The sequence below is a fragment of the Pyxicephalus adspersus genome, chromosome Z (genome assembly GCF_032062135.1).
Source record: "Pyxicephalus adspersus chromosome Z, UCB_Pads_2.0, whole genome shotgun sequence".
NCBI classification, from domain to species: Eukaryota; Metazoa; Chordata; class Amphibia; order Anura; family Pyxicephalidae; genus Pyxicephalus; species Pyxicephalus adspersus.
This window is the reverse complement of record NC_092871.1, coordinates 44255060-44272315: the sequence shown is the minus strand read 5'-3', so window position 1 is coordinate 44272315 and position 17256 is coordinate 44255060. Positions and strand designations below refer to the sequence as shown.

At 36.3% G+C, this 17256-nt stretch overlaps 1 protein-coding gene across 1 annotated transcript in view; it reads left to right on the top strand.

Annotated features, from left to right (window-relative positions):
• The window catches only part of LOC140342941 (uncharacterized), a 246050-nt gene that overhangs the window by 152040 nt on the left and 76754 nt on the right, over positions 1-17256 (top strand). Inside the window, exon 7 of the mRNA XM_072429314.1 lies at positions 13354-13545. Within this exon, the coding sequence (XP_072285415.1) occupies positions 13354-13545 (192 nt within the window). The remainder of the gene's footprint in view (positions 1-13353; positions 13546-17256) is intronic.

Genomic DNA, 17256 nt, shown 5'->3' with positions numbered 1-17256 from the left:
ATGTATCATGATGGTTTACAGCAGCTTGGTGAAGTACAAAAGAGATCTAATTTACCATCTCCACTTAATCACGAATGGAAAAGGAAAATCAATACCATATTAATTCATAAATTGTCTGCCACCAGTTTAAAACCATTAATAGTTGCACAGTAGGCCATTCATCATCAACACTAAAGTAGCACTTTATATGTTTAATTTAATGTGGACCTGAGAGATTATATAGGCTGAATTTATTGTATAGAATTCTAAGTGCCAGGATGTAAATCAGATTTTTTTGTTTCTGTAGTGACAGTTACATATCTGAAGCAAGCATGCAGATAAATTACCGTATTTTTCGGCGTATAAGACGCTCCGGCATATAAGACGCACCCAATTTTAAAGGAGGAAAATCTAGAAAAAAAAGATTCTAAAAGATTATTCCCCTTCTGATCACCCTGTGCCAATTCAACCCCTTCTGATAAATTGGCACAGAGTGATCAGAAGGGGTTGAATAGGCACAGGGCTATCAGAAGGGGATAAATTGGCACAGAGTGATCAGAAGGGGATAAATTCCCCACTCTGTGCCAATTTATCCCCTGCTGATCGCCCTGTGCCAATTCATCCCCTTCTGATCACTCTGCCAATTTATCCCTTTCTGATCACCCTGTGCCAATTCAACCCCTTCTGATAAATTGGCACAGAGTGATCAGAAGGGGTTGAATAGGCACAGGGCTATCAGAAGGGGATAAATTGGCACAGAGTGATCAGAAGAGGATAAATTCCCCACTCTGTGCCTATTTATCCCCTGCTGATCATCCCTTCCCACTTACCGGTCCTTTTCTCTCCGCCGGCTTGCTTCCGGGATCGCGGCGGCACGCTTGTCTCTCAGCCTGCTTCCGGGATCGCGTGTGCAGGCTTCTCCTCGCTGGGTCTGCAGGAAGGCGGGGACACGCGCTGCAGCCAGGAGGCGAGGAGAGAAGATCGCAGAAGCACGCAGGATCGCGGGATCGCGGTATCGGGTAAGTATGTTACCGGTTTTATTTATTTTTAAAACTTGCATTCGCCGTATAGGACGCACCCACTTTTCCCCCCCAGTTTTGGGGAAGAAAAAGTGCGTCTTATACGCCACAAATACGGTACAGCACCACAATTCAGTGAACACCTGAGCGCCATACTAATTTTTTGTAAGAGATTAAAAAATTATAAAAGGAAGAGGATCGGAACACCAGCCAGCTAAGCAGTATTTGAGGCTAAGGGTTAGAATTATTGTGAGGTTAAGTGTCAAGAAAATCTGCAAGCATTTTCATTTTTTAAATTTTATTTTAGAAATTAAAAGCGCATGTTTCTTATTGTTGTTTTCAAGCACCCAGCCTAGGTTGCATAGCCTTTGGTTACAAATCAAAAACCTAACAGATCCTGTTAATTGAAGGCAAATAAATAAAAGGATCATAAGGGCTGTCTCAATATACATTGATCAATTTGACCTATGCATAAAAATAAAATCTTTATTAACAAATATTGATAAAAATATATTTATTATATCCTATGCTTCGAGTTTATTTCATTTACATATATCTGAAATCATTAAAAATACTATAGTTCCCTTTTTTCCTCTTATTTATTGCAGTTACTTTCAGTGTAAAGTCATTGTTTAATATAAGGGTTACAATATAGATAAATTTAGCTTTAAGGTCAATTAAACAAACAGGTATTGGTTAGAGGTCAGAGAGATTTTTGAAAACGTTTTGACTTACAATTGTTATCAGAAGCAGAAGCCAGCCACCAGGGCCAGGGGCTGAAAACAAATGTACCATGAAATGCTGATATAAGTTCAAAGTAGGCCTTCTAACAAAAAACAAAACAAAAAAAAAACAGAAGGATTTTTTTCCTGCATTGGCCTTAATCTATTCCTTTCCATATGTTTTGATTTTACAAGAACCACAATGAAAAACCTTCTGCGGAAAGGGTCATTCACAAACATGCAAAGCGACTCTTAGACTATATTACTGCTTGTATGAAGCACTGGATTTGCTAAATGGGCAATATAGTCTTGGGGGATGGCAGCGTGCACCTTTAAAGATGACATGAACTCTGGCTGCAATGCCTAAAAATGAGAAAGATGGCAAATGGCTAGAAACCAGTTTTGCCAGTGGTTTATATGCACCTGATCTTTCCCATTACAGACGTAAGCTATGTATACACTTTAGATGACTGCCACCTGAGAAGAATGGTCATGGCTATTTTAGATGAAAATCTGGCATATGTTCAGGAAGATTGATGACTGACTGAGCAGGAATGACCAATGTGATTTTCTATGGAGAATAGCACAATGGGGTTCCATTCACTCATCTTCATCATCAAAAATAGAATGGTGAATGAATGTTTCCAGCAACAATTATCTGATTCCTAGCTTATGTCCTTACCATAGCTTTACCCACTTCAAACCTGCAAACCTTTAGTTACAGACTGCACATTTGTATAAGTATCTATTGGTGTCATATTTGCCAGATGTCCCCACACTGATCTACTCAGGAGAAAGATCCTCAGTGTGTGTGCCAATATATATTTGATAAGAGGCTTTGACGAGACCCAGCAGCATCCAACATTTGGAATGCATTGAGTGCAACCACTTGCCCTAAATTTGGACATGCTCAATCCAATGAAGCCTGAAAGTCAAACAATAAAGACTGATTGGCTTGTCACAAAAAATTGTCTCAGGCCCTGTCTGCCCATGTGTAATCTATATGGACGCAATGGGCCTGATTTATTAAAGCACTCCAAGGCAGGAGAGGATATACTTTCATCAGTGAAACTGGGTCATCCAGCAAACCTCAAATGGATCTGGTCAAGGATTCAAAACATTTGCTAGCAAATGACTTTGAAGAAATTCATTCCAGGTTTGCTGGATTGCCCAGCTTCACTGATGAAAGTGTATTCTCCCCAGCCTTGGAGAGCTTTAATAAATCAGTTCCAATATGTCATCCGTTTGCTGCTGTTCTTCAAATCAGAGCCAATGATGTAGATAACGCTGGGGAACAATTTTGAACACATTTTTTGTTGACTTCAATTTTTAAGCTTATTTACACTAGGTAAATAGGTATGCTGACAAAAGGTATGCTGTTTCTGAAAGTGCAGTTAGTTTTTTCGATCACTTATATCAATGCGATTACTGTAGCGTGGACTTATTTAGGCTATTCATTTACACACAAGACAGTGTGGTCAGAGGTTGTACACTGCTCTACGTAGTGAATAAGCAAAATTTATTTTTCTACTTACACATGTATTTCCATTCTTTCAGATCATGTCTCGCTCTGCTGTTTCTTATTGTAAGTGCCTAAACAACCCTGATTCATTTCATTATATCTGTGGCAGTTTCACCATTCCCAGTCAAAGGGCGAACTCAGCACATTTGTAGGGCAAACCTATTTGGCATATTTTAAAGTTAAACTGGGAGATCGAGATAAGTCGAGGGTTTACGTATGTGGACATAGGGAACGCGTAATAGGATGCCATTTGGTATACTTATAGTTTGGCGAGAGCCAGAAGATCATTTCAGTGACTGTTACTTTTGAATAGTGAAAACTTCAGGATATAACAAGAAAAATAAATGTAACAGAGTATCCTACTCTACCATCGGCTATACGCCCAGTGGCTCATACAGATGAAATCCCAGTGCCGGTTTTCGTTACACTACCCTCTCTTGAAGAACATGATTATAGTGATGAACTAGGTGACAACAATGATGAAGAGTTTGAAATTGAAGAGGACTCTGTTTGTAAGGGATTTGATCAGCATGAGTTGAGTGATTTGGGACTATCGAAGAAGGCTTCAGAACTTGAAAAAGGAATGAAGGTATCATACTTTCGAACCAGAGAAATAGCATTTCTGCAGTACTTTAATACTAACAGTGGCTTTGAGTATTGCCATAACATACCTGGTTTATTGGAGGAATTCCAAACTATAACTCAACTGAATGGCGACTATTTATTGTTAGATCAAAGCGGAGCTTAAAGTGTGTACTCCTTCGCAATGGCAATATATTTTAGTCAGTCCCAATTGGCCATTCAGTTTCTCTTTTTGAAGAATATGCAGTCATAAAGAGAATCATTGATTTGTTGCAATATCACCAACACAACTGGGTCATCTGTGTTGACCTTAAAATGGTATGCTTCCTTCTTGGTCAGCAACGTGGATACACCAAGTATCCCTGTTATCTGTGCATGTGGGACAACAGAGCTTGTGAGAGGCATTGGGTGGAAAGGAACTGACCTCCAAGATCGACCCTAAAATCAGGTGATCCAAACATTCTACATGAGCCAATTGTTGATAGAAAGAATAATATATTCCTGCCTCTGCACATGAAACTGGGTCTGATGAAGCAGTTTGTTAAAGCTTTGCCAACTGAAGGAGAGTGTTTCAAGTACCTCATTTTGGCATTTCCTAGCCTGTCATTTGAAAAAATAAAGGCCGGTGTGTTTGATGGTCCAAAGATTCGGCAGCTCATCAAAGATGAACATTTCATCAGAACAATGTTAGAAGTCGAAAAGAATGCTTGGTTATTATTCAAAGCCATTGTCAAGGACTTTCTTGGAAAGACACAAGCAAATAATCACACAGAAATTATCCAGAAACTCTTGGGGAGCTACAAAATGCTTGGTTGCAATATGAGCATCAAGGTGCATTTTCTGCAAAGCCATCTTTCTAACTTCCCATAAAACCTTGGTGCAGTCACTGATGAGCAAGGTGAATGATTCCACCAAGATTTGAAGGTCATGGAAGGATGGTATCAGGGGAGATGGGATGTACATATGATGGCGGACTATTGTTGGAGCATCCGGCAGGATTGTCCTAACACTGAACACTCCAAGGTATAAGCGTAAATTAACCGCTTACCCGATTAATTTTCAAATATTTTACTGTAAAAAAATGTCATAGAGTAACAATAAATCCTTTGTATGAACAAAATAATTTTAAATAAACAGTACATTCAAGTTAGAACTTTATTATTAATATTATTATTTTTTTATTTTTTGACAAAAATGGAGGGTACCTTGTATCGTAAAAACTGGATGTGATAGCAAAAAACCGGGGTCATTTCTGGATTCACCGCCAAAACAAGTGTAAGATCTAACTCATAAAAAATGCATTCCCCAGTTTAACTACCTGGCCGTTAATCCCGACCTTGGTTCGGGGTGAAAACACTTGCAAAAAGTGTTAAACCCGAACTTTTGTCAGGTGGTTAAACAAACGTTATATTGCAATCCGATTGTCATACATTGTATGAGAATCGGATTACAACTGAATGAAAATACTTACCCGGTCCCCGCAGCTCCTCCGGACACGTCCTCTCTCTTCCTTCTTATACCGGCGAGTGCAGTGACGATCACCGGGGTTTCAGCAAAAACAGCAAAAAAGCTGTTTTGAGTCCAATACAAAGAAATCTTTATATATTATATATATAATTGTATTATATATATATATTATATAAGCTACTGTACAATTAAATTACATTATACACTATTTTTTTTTTTAAAGATTTTTTTTTATGTTTTATAAAAAAAATTTTTAATATTAAATTCATAAAATTTTGGACATATTTCGGTGAGTTATGTGGTAATTTGGTGAATTATAAGTAATTATTGAGTAATTCGGTGAATTATAGCCCACAATCTAAAATAAATTTCCATGCAAAAAATGTAACACTTTTTGCATGGAAGTACAGAAGTTCAGAAAGAATTAGAATACCCGGCGTTCGCGTACACGTCCCTCGGCGATTTCTGATGATGTCCGTGCGTGCGCCCGTCGATGGGGGTCGTAGCGGGAAATTCAAATATTTTGTATTGGATTCAATACAAAGTCCTGTATCCAATCCAATACAAAATATATTTATGTGGTTTTGTCTATAGGTATGTGACGTTGGACTCTGTTTTAAAATTTACCACACTAGGGAGGTGTTTTAGAAAAATGTATTACTATACAGTATACCGAATTATTGCATTTTCAGTATTTTTGATTTATTTATGTATTCTTGTTTAAGCTGATTTTTGTGTTTTTTATTTAATTTTATTAAAAGTAATTTTTTTTTTTTTTTACATGATTGTGTGTTTCAAACTTTTTTATATTCATGATATCTACTAGACCCTTGTTCGGACATATTTCTGTAAGTTATAGGTCTACAATTTAAAAAATAAATTTCATGAAAAACAGTGTACCGCTTTTGGGACAGAAATCTAGACATTAGGTGAAACGCCCAGGTGGTTAGTATACATGCCCCATGCTGTTTGTAATCTCTTCTTTCTCTGATACTTGCATAGCTACAGACCAGGCCAGTGCTCAGTGTCTGTATGCATTCACACAACAGTACAGATGTTGTTGGACTTTTTTTTAAAGTAGTTAAAGCATTTTTCTTCACTCACATCTCTGCTTCTACCTTCAGCAGTAGTGACCTGGTTAAGCTTCTGCATTGTCAAATCTCAAAGGAAAAGCTTCTATTTTTAGAAACCTCTAAGGATTTAACCAAGGATTTCATAAATAATTTTTGTTTCATTGTCAGGATATTGCATTGCCCACTTATCTATCATAAGTAAATGGTTATATCAAAACTCTATTAGAATTGCAGATTTGCAGGTATCATATGCATTTGTTCATCTAGTGTGGCCGTGTCAGCCTAGTTCACAGTGTCCATAATTAAAGTATATCTTAAAGCAATCACTTAAATCTCATATGAGCTATAATGCCAGAGTGAGCAGCTAGAAGAAGTTGGAGGAGATTAGCAGGAAAAGGGTAAAAAAAAAATGTGAAAGCAGTATTTTGTAAAAAAAAAAAAGTGCTTTAGTAAACTAAATGTCAGCCAGTTAGGATTTAAATCATTTTTGGAATATGTTAAAAAAAATCAGTTTATTGCCTGTCGATTCTATTTGTAGATCAGTTTATTTTCCATCTTTTGTGACAATGGTGTTGAAAAGCTGAAAAGCCGCAAACTTGTAGATTTAAATATATAACTTCATCTACATGTAAAGGTGGCGGAAAAGGCAAATAAAGATCTGTAAAATAAAAGGACGTTTAAACTGAATTCACAAACTAAATTCATTAAAAATGAAGCTCACATCCCAAGAGTTTACAATATATGAATTGTACTGGTGTTATATATATCGTGGCTCTTTTGATGGTAAAACCAGAGTACTCAGGTTCTCACATCATGTGTTTGACTTGACATTTGTGAAAGGAAGAAACTGAAGACAGTCGGCATATCGCAGACCAGGTGACCTGGTCTCCAGCAGAGACTAAAAGCAGGCAACAATTATTCATTTATGCTTATCCATGCACATCTATCTGCACTCATCTGTGTGCACCCATGTGCATAGCTGCACATACCCCAACCACACCTACAGGCACAGAAAGTATTGCACTCTTGCCATGGACTCCCAGCAGTGTGGCTTTGTCAAAAATGACTCCAACGAACAGCCATGGGATCCCACAGGTGCTGGTAAAGATTGGATAGTTGGCTGGCTGATGTTAGAAAATAGTTCCAAAGTCAGAGCAGGTATATTCTCCAGGGTGATGAGTGTTGTAACTGCAGGGAGTATTATTTAATAAAATTCAAACTGCTGCTGTTAGCTTTATTAGCCTAAGAACTTAAAAAAACCTATGGTGACAGAAAATTTTTTTTTTGTTATGCTGTATATTCCCTGGCACCATTGACCCTGTATAGAGATCAGGAGTTTTGAGGTTTGCTGCAAGCTTGTCGCAGGTCAGTGACTCAAGAAATCCGGAGAGAGACAGGTAACCAGCATGGCGGCTTCCTTATTTTTCCCAGACACCAACTGAGTCTTTGCATAGTTTTGTCTAGTATTGGTTAAAATTGCTTAATAAAAATCCAAACACAAATGAAGAGAACCAAACGTCCTTTTGATAATGTTGCTCCCACTTCTCTCATATCTTGATTTATTATGTTCTAAAAATAATATATGCATTCATTCTACCCAAACCAGAATTCAATTCCCCTGCGGTGAGATTTGAGTCCTGAGAAATCAAGCGCTCACGGAGAAAGGACAGCTGGATGTTTGCTGGTGTGCAGGCATTGTAATTAGCTATAGAAGAAAAAAAGTGCATTATTTATTAATAGTGGCTAGGAAAATCAGTATGAAAGGTTAATAAATGGAGGCAGCATTGCAATCTTGCATGCAGACCTTTACAGCGAACACAATTTCACTGTGACAGAAGTGAGAGCCCAATGAACTTTACAGCAACAAATATAACTGAAAATAATGCAAAATAGGTTTCAATGTTCAATGAAAAACTGCTTTTAGTAAAAGACCCAGAAACTTATTTAAGCAAACCAGTAATATTTATGTGTCAATGATAAATGAAGGAAAACACCTTTAGAGAAACCTTAAAAAGAAAACACAACTAGGTTTATTCAGCACAATTTCTGTGTGCAAGCTGCCATTCACATACCTTTTGTGGGATTTGTTGTCATGTTTTCCCTGGCTAACTGTACAATACAAAAGAGAGCTGCGCTAATCATCATTATAACCTAATAATTATAACATAATAATAATAATAATAATAACATCAGTTCCAGTGTCTTCAGTATTTGGCACCACCTATTATATTATTTTTTATATTTACAGCTTTCATGCTAATGTATTATTAGGGGTAGATAATAAAAAGGGGTAAATAGCCTGGATATAGTAGGCCTAGAGAAGTAGAATGTGCCTAGTGCCATAAAATGCAAGGAAGTGTTTTGCAGCTTCTAATCAGAATATACTCTCAAGGTACATTTTTTTACTGTTTTAGTTGTCACATTAAGCTGTGCAAGTAGGTTTAGTTGTGTGTGTAGTTATAGCTCTATTTAAGCTTTGCTGCTTTTCCAGATCACTTTTTTTTCCAACAGGACTACTAAGACGTGGGTGTTGATTCATAGTCCGGTAAGCAGGCTGGAGGGGAAATGGTTTAGGAAGTTAAATTGTTGAACCAAGAAATAAATGTGTCACCTGCCTGGCACACAGTGTGGCAGATATGTTGCAGTCACTCGCTTGGCTGTGTAGAATTACAAATCTTTCAGATAGTAAAACAATAATCAAATTAAATATATTTATTTTCCCCTAAATAATGGATGATAACCCAATGAAAAATGTGTTAACTAGGTGTCCTACATAAATAATGCATTCTATTATCCTCATATTTTAATTTGTTTTTTAGCCTTTAGGTTCATCCATGTATTGCCATAAAACAGTTATTAGTCAGTCTGAATAAAAAAATTGCATGAAGTCCAGGTAAGCAGCCATAAACTTTAAACTATAAAGCAGATCTGTCAGAAACTTTACCAGTGTGCATGTCATGTTATACAGAAAATATTTAATATTTACAGAAATATGAAAAAAAGATCTTTTATAGTTAAATATAAGACTTTGGAGTGCAGTCAACTGACTGTAAGCATAGTCACTTTGGCTAGGCACAGTCTACTAGGATTTGCTTGAGTGATGCCATGTGGAAGAATGTCAGTCATTTACTTAATTTGAAGTGCACTTTTGGTCTCTTAAAGCAGAAAAGAATCGCATTTGTTTGGACATAACTTTCTATACAAAAAAAGATAACTGTCAGTTCTTGGACTCTTTCTCTGCCCTGTTTCTTGAACCTAAACCTATAAGGGATAAAGTAAAATAAAGGATAAAAAAGAATTGTTCAGCTGGATATTCTTGTTCTTTACCATGTAAAAATGTGCTGCTATAAAAAACCTTCATCTTTGAAGATGAGATTTCTAGTATGAACAAAACACATAAAAAAAAGAATATCACTACATATATATATATATATATATATATATATATATATATATTTATATTTATATTTGTGAGCTTTTTGTACACATGTGTAAGTTTATTCTGTGTCTGGAATGCATCTATTTGTTCTGTCATTTTGATGCACTGAATGTGATGTTGGAGTCCTGTGTATCAGTGACAGGGTTAATAGGCTAGATGAGATTGCATTTTGTGAGATTCCTGCAGCAGAGCTATGGGTGAGTGAATGACAGTGAGCTGCCTTGTCATGAAGTAACAAGTCAAAAGAAGACAAAAAAATTGCTCTGTCACCTAATCAGACAGGATTGCAAAGGCTTAACACGCTTTATTACTTCTTTCTGAAAGCAGCAGACATTTTTATTTGGTTCAAAATTTATTTTAATGATGGAATCTATTGATTCTGAGAAAACAAAAATTAGGTTTCCCAGATGGGTTCTGCATGCAGTATCCAAGGTAATTCTACTTATCTAAGGAACCTAATTACCTAGGTCTTTGACAGTTTGCAGTGGGTATTAATAACCATACAGAAAGGTCATCTAATCTTGTGACCTGGGTGGCTGTTTTATTCTGGTAATTAAGGTTAAATATATAAAATGATTGATCTCCTTTACCTATTTTAATTACATTTTTCATTATCTGATTCCATGGTTGGGAGCTCAGGTTTTATTATAGTCTTTATTGTGATCCCCCATACCCACCTTTGTAATCTGTCCATGAAGGGATAGAATTCTATTCATTGAGGTCACATACAGTTGTAAACCTTTGATACCGGTTTTAAACTGTGTTAATTGGCAGCTAAATCTACAAGTGGTGAGAGCTATTGTCTAACAAAACCCATGTACTGTCCCAACTGTGAAACCCACCATATGCCCACCTATACAAAGCATTAGTACTTTGCAGTAAATTAATATTCCACTTGAAAGTATTGCATCAACAAATTGGAATCACATACTAATATTACAGTTATAAAAAATAGAGGTGGCCTTTTCCTAAAATTTAGGAAGGACAGCATCTGCATGGGGATCTCAAAGATAAAAAACTCAGGTATGTAGGAGGTAGTGAGAATATTTCTTCTGTGCAGAAAGTGCTTATCAGCTGCAGCATTCTGGTCCCAGAGGCCTACACTCTTCATTCATTTATATTGAATGCAGTCTGACAGCTAGGTTTTTTATTCTTCATTTTACAGTTGTACCATGGCTACTCCTTCTCAAGTCTTGTGACTTCAGCACATCTTTATTTTAGGATTCCACCCTGCCCAGTTATATTATATGCTAATGTTTACACATTCATTAAGGAAAATATATTTTTTATAATAATCTAAAAATCCTGTTTATGTGTATAGCTTATAAGAATTAGAGAGCAGATATATTCTCATTCCTCTTTAGTATGGTTGCAAAATGTTCATGCCTTGCTGATTGCTGATTCACTGAAAGTCTACCAAGCAGGGTTTATGTGACTGAATACAATAAAATATGAAGTCTCTAATAGTGAAAAAGCACACATAATACTCTTGGTTGCTAAAGATGATGTAATAAAGGTTGGCAAGATCACATGACTATATTGCGCTTTGGAGCAGCAGATATTTATTCCAAAAATGTGTTCCAAAAAGGAAGTGTGTTTTTGTTTTTCACAAAAACTTGAAAATGCCTTACTGATTCATGTTAAGTGCAAATTTTATCATTGTTACCTTTTTTTTATATGCTATACAGTATTTGAATTTATAAGCAACACCAATTTTTGATAAATTGTCACAAAGAAAGGGTTTTGTAGCCACTGATGGTTAGCACTAAATATTTTAGACAAAGCCTACAAACTTTTTTGTAAACAGTTCACACACTTTTAAAGTTCCCATCCTTTGACACGCAGGTAAAGTGCATAAATAAGTTTTTCTTCCATAAAATGATAAAGGCTATGAGGGTGATAGTATAGGATAGGCCCATAGTTCCATGATGTAGTAATAATTTTTCTTTTGCTAGTCATTTATGTATGTATGTATGCATTACCTAAGAAGTATAAATAAATAATCAATACAATTACTGCTGCACTGTCCCAGCAGTCCATGTTGAAAAGGAGGAATCAGCATATCCTGTCAGTTGCTATAAGTTTAAAGCTGAACATTAAAATTTTAAGTAGCTATGTCTTATTGTAGATAAAAAGAATGACTGTTTTATCCAATGTTGTATCCTCTGAGAAAATGTCTTACCATATATACTTGCATTAGATGCATTTATAAAGCCCTTTCTGTTAGACAATTGTCATATTTCAGTACATATATATGAACTGTTGTACATGTTAAAAGATTTGTAAGATACTACATATATTCCTGCTCCTCCCCCCGCAATCTGTCCTGTGTAACTTGATTTTTTCATGGTATTACTTGAACACAGAGATGTAATGCAGCCTGATTCTTAGTGGTTATCGGTTAGGGAAGTATTGGAACTACAGATCACCAGCCAACCAACATTTTTAGAAGAAATGACAGTCTAAATGTTTCTCCTACTACAGATTTTCCTAGTCAGGCTTGAAGAGGCTTTCCACTTATAATTCAGATGTGACGTTTGTTGACCCCTTGTCTTGTGGTTTGGCACTGCACTGGAAAGCCATTGTATGTGTTGAGTGGGTCTGGCAGGAATTTGCAGCAGAGATGGGCTTACTCTGTGTTTAAAGAAAAAGACTGATTGTTCCCTCCTTGAACTGAGACTACTGAATATTCAGACCTTCCCATTAAGAGATTTCCAACAACTACAGTATTGAATTAATAGTAGAAGATGCTACAGTGTTTGCAACACCATGCAACATGTAAGAAGCAGCTCATTATTTTGAGAGAAGAATATGGTCTGTAAAGTGACCTCTTGTGTTTATTCATCCATTCATTTAGAGGAGAAAAAAAAAATTCCAGATGAAAAGCAGTACTTTACTGAATTAATAGTGTATGCAGTATATTAGCATAAAGTTTATTTGATTAGAGCTAGAAAAGAAGTATCTTTACTGTGAACAAAATGCTACAACAGTGATTAGTGGTAGTGTATTTTTGTTTTTCTATTGCCATTACAATGATCTAAAGAAATTGAAAATTAGAAAAATGGGATTGTTGCCAAGAAAAATGATTGTTGGGAAATACTTCCACTCTTTATCTTTTCCACTTCTTCAAAGTATTATACATTCCCAGTTGCTTTAACTATACATATTGCATCTGACCTCCACACTTTTTCATCAAATCAGTCAGTAATAATACAGACATGGGCCAGGTAAGTGTTCATACCTTTACTTTGCTCTTCTGTCCCTGAAATGACCTGATAAGTAGTTAAATACATGCAGTGCATAGTCAAAAAGAATCATGACCGTTAGTCTGTAGCTTGAGGTAGCCAATTGTGTAGTGTAGTGCTGTACAAAAAGTAACTTTCCCAAAGACTGCCATGTCTGCATGTGGGGTTTATATTTTACAAGGCCATGGAGGGAGACCATAGATATGTATAATACCTGATATCCTATTGATTATCTTTTTTTTTTTTTTTGACAAATAGTACTATTTTCTAGGTTTACTAAATATGTTTATTGTCTTTTTTTACAGCTCTGGGTAAACCAGGAAGATGGAGTGGAGGAGGGCACCAGCGAAGTGCAAAATGGGCATTTGGACCCAAGTTCCGACTGCTTATGTATTGGCAGGACCCTCCAGAACCGGGATCAGATGAGAGCCAATGTCATCAATGAAATCATGAGCACAGAAAGACATTACATCAAGCACTTGAAAGATATCTGTGAGGTAAAAGAAATCAAAACATTTTGTTTCATTATGACAATCTGCTTGTCACTGATTAGCAGACCCTGGGAGGGACCAAGGGCCCAAAGGAAAGAAAAGCAGGAAGGAGAAAACTACTCTAAGAAATCTGGTTTTCTCTTTATACACCACCATAGGTGGTTAATTCATAGGTACTGGAATGCTCATCTGTAAACACAGTTTAGGTGCAGGCACCGTAGTAATGCAGCCTTCAGTTTACTTGACCAGTCACAAAGAAAAGAGCTATATTAGTTAAATGCCTTTGACCTGCATCCCTTGACCTGTAAGTAGGTTCTGTATTCATCATAACTTGCTGTGAGAAGGAAGGTGAGGTAGGGATCAATAAGCGTGAAGAGCTAATGGCCATGATTGATAGTAAGTTGCATCCTTCTGCTGCAGAAGTAGACTAGAAGATGGTTAGGGATTACACTTAAAATAAAAATATATATTCTTAAAATATATTGTTATGATATGTGGTTGTACAAATATTTACAAATATATGAAAAGGAAATTTAAGTAAGTTGTTCAGCTTTTTCTTTCCATTTGATCTCATTGTATTCCCTATGTTTAGACTGATCTTTAAATACAGGTTCACTTTAACTGTCTGCATTAAATGGGTGTTATCCCACACAGCACTTTACATTTTTGCAGGGTTTTCCTTTAAAATTTTTTTTGCCAGGTCTCATGTTTTTTGTGATAAAAGTTTGGCTGCCACTGGCCTCTTTCTTTCTTCTTTTTTTATAATATATATATATATATATATATATATATATATATAACTTTAGTCCTTTTTTCTTAACCTTTGGGATCATGTCACTCATGACTTAAAATATAATGAGCTCAGCCTTTCTTGGAATAAGTACACCAAATCCCGGCGGACTTAAACTGTGAAGCCTTCCTGTTAGGTTGCTTAAAACTGGCCCAGTTTCTGCTGATAAGGCAAATTCAGTCAAATTAAAGTGGGATCTTTGATGTTTGTTTGCTTTGCAAGTTCCCCAAGAGACCGTGTGCTCAATTTGAAGGAACTTTGTTCATTTGTGAAAAAGGTTTAACACAGGAATAGCTGGGGGATGCATGGTGATTATATAATATTTCAAATAAATACAACTAGACTCAACACAGATGATTTTACAAACAGCCATTATATAAAGGCTTGACAAATAGAACTGTAGGGTCCTTTGCTTGGGTGGGGTGTCACATATTGGCTGAGTATGTATTCTGCCACCCCCAGCAGCCGATGCTTTGCATTGGGAAGTACTTGTGTAGATTATTAGTAGAAGAATGGCATAGCTACAGCTACTCCTGTACACCAGAGAACATTTCATATGCTTTAATGCTATACCACTTTTCATGTTAACCAGTCCCAATCTGTCCAATAAAGTCTGTAAAACTTACGTAATGCTAGCATATGAACACAAAAGCACAGAGTATAGAAGACATTCTGGTCATCTCTTGTGATCAACTAAAATACTGTACCTGGAAAGCCACTTCCTTGTGCATTTGGTGGCAGTATTCCTTAGTTGTTGTATTTCTTACTGGTACCTAAGATAACCTAATACAGTGGAAGTGCAGTGAAGTTCAATATTTCAGTGTTATAGGGTGCAGATGTGCTTACTCTTACTATTGGATATGCGGAAGGGCATCTCTGAATGCACAAGAAAAACCTTGAAGCAGATGGGCAGGAGACCAGAGCAGGTGCCAATCCACTCAGCTAAGAACAAGCATTAGAGGCTACAATTTGGAGACAAAATAGGATAAGACTAGTTTGGAAAAACATTTCCTGGTCTGATGACTCTGGTCCTTTTGTATCAATTAGGCACCAATTAAATGTGACAGACTACCTTATAACTTTTGCTGATCATGTTCTTCTCTTTATGGCTACAGTATACCTATCCTTTAATGGCAAGGTCCAGCGGGAGAGAATGTGCCTTGTTACAAAGTTAACATTCTCTCAAACTGGTTTCTTGAGCATAACAATGAGTTCATTATACTCAAATGGCCTCCACAGTTAACAAATCTCAATCCAATAGAACACCTTTGGGATGTGGTGCTGACAAATCTGCAGAAAACTGTGTGATGTTATTCATATTATTATAAATCTACATCACTGAGGAATGTTTCCAGCACCTTGTTGAGTCTATGCAAATAGAATGAATGAATGCTGAATGCAAATTCTAAAGTTAAAAAGGGGATCCAACCTAGTAGTAGCTAGATGAACCTAATAAAGCGACAGGTGTGTATCTCTTTGGTAAATCAGAAACCATTTAGATATACTCTGGATAATAGTTTGGACACATTTTGAAAAAATGATATCTTTGTTAAGATGGAAAAGACTCATCTATGATCAGACAAAGGAAACCTTATTTATATGTGCCCCTGCACACAAAAAAATGTTTAAACATAAAAGTAAATCGTAGTCACTGTATTTAAACCACCCTTTCCCTGTGTTTATCAGCATTACTAATTTTTTTTTTGTTATTCAAATATATCAGGGCAATTACCAGTTCTTTTCAGAACCACATAGGTATTTTGTGTTACTGTAGGATGGCGGGCCAGACTGTGTATACTGTGGTTTGAAAAGCTATTCCTTATTTATTATTATTATTATTATTATTATTAATTAACATGATTTTTATAGCGCCAACATATTACGCAGCACTGTATAATAAATAGGGGTTGCAAATGACAGACGAATACAGACAGAGACACAGGAGGAGAGGACCCTACCCTGAAGAGCTTACAATCTAGTAGGTGCCCATTCCCCTTACCGATTCTGATCAGTATCAGAAAAGTACTGCAGCCGTAGCTTTACTAAAAATACTAAAATATGTTTCCCAAATTTTAAAACAAAAGTTTTGTAATATATTGTCCAGATTTGAACCCAATAAGGACATATGATATATGCTGTTTATCTTTGCAATATTGATTGCCTTGTATTTCAGAGGTTGGGCTGCAGTTTAGACTGAACCTTTAGTGTAATCAGGTCTGCTTCTGTTCAGTTCTGTACCCCTTGCAGACTGCTTTTATTCTGCTGAACACTTTTACCTTTATAGACATACTGTTCTGTACATCTGTACAGATAAATATATTGTGCGGATAAATGTATTGTGGAGCAATATGAATCTTTTACAATCTCAGAAGAAGAAAAATAAGTAAAGGGAAAAAGCTCATGGAAAGAAGAATTCTAGGATAGAAGGAGGAGCTTCCTTGTATCATCCATCATGCAATTAAGAAGCATGAATCATGCCTATTTGGCTGTATTCAAAGGAGCTGATATAGGTATACTGAGAATATTTATAAAAAAATATCTACAGTTTAATAAAAAATATATCATGAATACTCGATATGCATACAAAACTTTTTTTTTTTTAAAGAGGTACTTAAAGCCTAACTTCACCAGCCAACAGTAAGCACTCAACACCCTTACACTGTAAACTTAGCACTTTACATCATAGACGATTCCTTTGTTCCCCAGGGAGTACATAGAATGGTACTTAGCACTGCATGAGGACAGACTCTCAGTTTCCCCAGGCTCTTTTTCATTTATTACTGAGCAAACAGCCCTGTAACATCTGCCTGTCAGACTGTTTTAGAATAAAGTGGGGTGTAACATTATACAAGTGACTTTGTTTCCTCTAAGCTAAGCACATTCTTCACTGATTCTTCATCTTCCTCGTATTCCTTCCTTCTTCTCAC